Genomic DNA, 3876 nt, shown 5'->3' with positions numbered 1-3876 from the left:
AACAGCAGTATTGTGTTTGCAAGCAAGGCACATAAGTCTACTCATGTTTACACGAATGGATTGGTCCGCTTTTTATTATTGTCAAAAATGATGAAAAACATACATGACTGGAATATTTTTCAAAATCTCTGTGGGGAAGTTGGCCTTTAAATATTGCAATTTTGTAAAAGGTGGTAGCAGTGCTTATGCCAAAAATATGTTTCTTACTCTGTGCTTGTGTATCACAGTGAAAATAAAGCACCTTACTTTCTGTTGCTTTGAATTATTGGGCTTTGCAGATTTGCCAAAATGCAGCACATATGAAAAATCTCACTCATGGCAGGAATCAAGCTGACAGGAATACGGTGCTCTAAAATTCCATGAGTTTTTATGCGCTGTATCACTCTCTCTACATGGACGCGCACTTGAGCAACATTGTACGTTTCTTGCAGTTCTGCAGGTGAGAAAGGCTGGTTACCAGTCGAGAATGGTGGCATAATCAGTACGGCACTTTTACCTGCTACACCTGCTAGTATTCCAGGAAAACCCTTATCAGCGAGAATAACATCATGCTGACCAATTATTTCAAGGAATCCTGATTCCAGCACGATTTGTGTGTCTGAGCAACGCCCACCATAGGATTTGAACTTGAATACAATGAGGCCAGAGGGGGCAATCGCAACTAAAAATTTCAATGTAAAGCCACTTTTGTACTTGGAGTAGAGGACATGTTGTTGCCTCACCTCTGATGGTGTTTCTGTGCGCACCTCAGTGCAATCGACAATGAGTGTGCAGTCAGGATAGTTGACCTTAAAACACTCTGGACGTGTATCCCGTATCACTTGCATGTGTGGCTTATATATCCACTTTCTTGTAGCACCCGCAAGCGTGCCCAGAACTGCATGAAACGTTCGTGCTGCTGTTGTTTCATGAATGCCAAAAATTACTGCAATTGCACTAAAAGGCACTCCATGCTTCATTTTGAATAGAAATATTAAAAGTTTGTTTGGAAGGCTGACATCAGTACCCTTATCTCTCGTGTGAGGCAGGAGACTTAACAGGAGCGAGAAAACATTGTCAGAAACGCCACAGAGCTGTCTCGCTGCACCAGGTGTTAAGGACACTGTGTCGAATCCCCCAAAAAAGCAAACCCTAGTGTGTGGTCCTGCGGCACGGTGCAATAGGCATGGCAAATTCCCTGTTGGTGTCGTGAAGCATGGTGTAGCTGATTCTTCTTCCTGGCACACCTTTTGCACTGTAAGGTCTAATGCCTCAATGTGCTCCTCTTCAAGATTGTATTCAACCTGAAAGTCGCAAATGAGAGAGAATATGAATCGAGCTCCAGCAAACGGTGAACGTACCAGCTCCAGGCTACTGTGGCCATTTGGCGGTTCAAGGCATGACTGCTGCTGATTGAAGCCTCCAACCAAACTGTGAGTGTCCTTGTCCTGTGTAAATGGAAAAAGTAAATTTTTCTATGATTTCTGAACCAAAATGCAACAACATTGTTTTCCGCTTGCCCTCCTTTCACTTTGTTGTGATGGCTCCTGGCAATCCGTCGGCGATTTCGCACGTGCTAGAGCTCGCTCTGCCCATCTGGTAAGAGAAAAAAAAAACAAAATCGGTGCACTTGTACGTACGGTTTTTAACGACATCCCCCACTGCATCAACGCGACATTAATGTAATAGGTTGATGAAGACTTTTAAGATTAGTCGAAAGGCGACTCTTGGACTTTGAAAGCTAACTACCAGCTCGTCAGCCCCTATAGTATTTGTATCGTTGAAACCAATAAACTATAGTATGAAGTTTGGTGTCGCGATAACCCGGAAACAAAACCGTCGGCTGCGTACAATTAAGCGACTGGGGTATGCGAACGTACCAAGCAGCAGTGGTGTATTGAGATGCCGACGCGTACATAGAGGCTTTTACTATAAATCAACAGTTTGCATCGTTTCTACTGCAATGCAGAAACAGCCCAAGAAATAATAAAGGCGGCCGCGATCGTTCGGGGCCAGGGCGACGTTCGATCGTCCGCGTTATCAACGAGATCAGCCGGCCTTGAACGGTGGATGACGAGGAGCATAACACGAACAGTTTGGCCTTTATGGTTGTCAAAGACCTGCTCACTGGCACAGTAGCCGAACACAGCGCAAATTTCCAACCGCCTGAGGGGCCCTTAGGCGCGCTTCGTGCGAGCTGCGCTCCTCTCGGCAACAAGTTGACGCAGCGGCTTTCGCGAGACGCGATCGCTCGATGCCTAACCAATGCAATTTAACACAACCCACAACGATGACACGTAGTTTTGCTTTTAAAAATCTCACCGGGGGTAACGCTCTGTTGGTGCCGAAGGGTCGCAAGGAACCGTGCAGCAGTATGCTGAAGGAAAAATTGTTGGCACGTAAGCGGGATGGTGCATGCAATTACTCTTTGCATTGCCGAAGAAGTGCCGGCTGCATATTCTGGTGTTCGCATTCGGCTGCCATGGCTTGCCGTCAGGCCTGTCGAACAAATTAGGCATATAAGTTCAAGTGTAGTCCCACCTGTTTAAGTGCCACGCTTTAAAATTCAGCACACTCACCCAGCACGTCGAACCGCTTGTATCCAACGCTGCCGCCGCTCTAACTCGTACGGCTTTGAAGGGAATGTGTAAAAAGACACGCTGCTATCATAGCCTTCTTGGTTGTGACACTTAAAAACACAGCAATACCGCCGGCCTCGAAGTGTCTTTTTCCGCGTTTCACCTATGGTTTCACCCTCATGCACCGCGGTGCGGTTGACGTTAGCTGCCATTTCTATTTGTTTGTATTACTGAAAACTTCCGGCCGCGTCCAAGAGAGCGGCGCTGCATGTTTGTCGAAACTCCAGCGCTGGTTCCCCATATGCGCGGGCGTCTGTTAGTGAGCGTTATCGCGCGCCTCCGAGACTGTGATAGATGCCATGTTAATCTCAGAGGCCGCAGCACGTGATTGCAAGTTGCAGGCGTTCGCCATGAGAGGCGCTCGTTGCCTTTTCGCGGAGGAGAGGAAAGGGAGAGGGCCCGGAACCGAGCTACCGTACAACGCGGCAGGCATCTCGTAAGGGAGGCATTGGCTGTGCGAGTGCCTTTTCCTTTTTTCTTTTTTTTGTCTGTTTCTCTCTCTCTCTGCGCACCATGCGCGCCGGAACGGGTTGCTTTTCATTTCCATTTTTCATCTTTTTTCATGGACGAAGAAAATGCGCTGGCAGGTTGTATTACAAACGCTGTGGGCTATCGTGTGGATGAATGAATATGCTGTTTCTAAAGACCGTTACAGGGCCCTTCAGACGCTTCAGACGCATTATCGCCAACGACGATGAGTAATAGAGCGCATTTGTAGCATATCTTTCAGCGTACCGCCAAATTTGATGCCCGCACGTATGTTAGTTCTAATTTTCAGTTCCGATGGTAGGTCAAAGCAATCAGTGCAGCATTGAGGTACTCATATGCGTAGCTGCGCAGGAATACCGCCGGCGAAATACTGAGTGGGCTTAGAGCATTTGGCACATATTTTAAGTGAATGAGAAACTTTGATGAGTTTATAGTGCAGGATAGCAGTCAACGAAAACCGCCCGATGTTAGTGATGCAGCCGAGATATGAAGACAATGTGAAAAGTATCTGAGAATCGGACAGCACACAACGCGCACACCACATGGGCAACATCGGTTCATCGCCCACTCACAAAGTCCGCGTTGTCAGCTACAAACAATACGAGTCTCTGCGCTGCTAGCTTGATGTCTGTTTGGAATCCACTCGTAGCTGAAGTTGGCGTTCATAACATCTATTATCATAACTGGATCGGCGTTTTGCTTTCTTTATTCTACTGTCGCAAAAGTGATGCTATGACAACTGTGAAGACTATCTTTGGATCGCCGAGAG

The 3876-nt window shown here is 47.0% G+C and overlaps 1 protein-coding gene across 1 annotated transcript; it reads right to left on the bottom strand.

Moving 5' to 3' along the window:
* Positions 1-242: 242 nt before the first annotated feature.
* LOC142583753 (uncharacterized) lies at positions 243-3298 on the bottom strand. The gene is made up of 3 exons (XM_075694233.1): positions 3272-3298; positions 1341-1427; positions 243-1283 (listed from the first exon to the last, which is right to left on the bottom strand). The coding sequence occupies exons 1-3, from the start codon at positions 3296-3298 to the stop codon at positions 243-245; spliced, it is 1155 nt and encodes a 384-aa protein (XP_075550348.1).
* Between the last annotated feature and the right edge of the window lie 578 nt (positions 3299-3876).

The sequence above is a fragment of the Dermacentor variabilis genome, chromosome 5 (assembly GCF_050947875.1).
Source record: "Dermacentor variabilis isolate Ectoservices chromosome 5, ASM5094787v1, whole genome shotgun sequence".
Taxonomy (NCBI): Eukaryota; Metazoa; Arthropoda; class Arachnida; order Ixodida; family Ixodidae; genus Dermacentor; species Dermacentor variabilis.
Note: the sequence above shows the minus strand (reverse complement) of the source record. Positions and strands in the feature narration are given on the sequence as shown.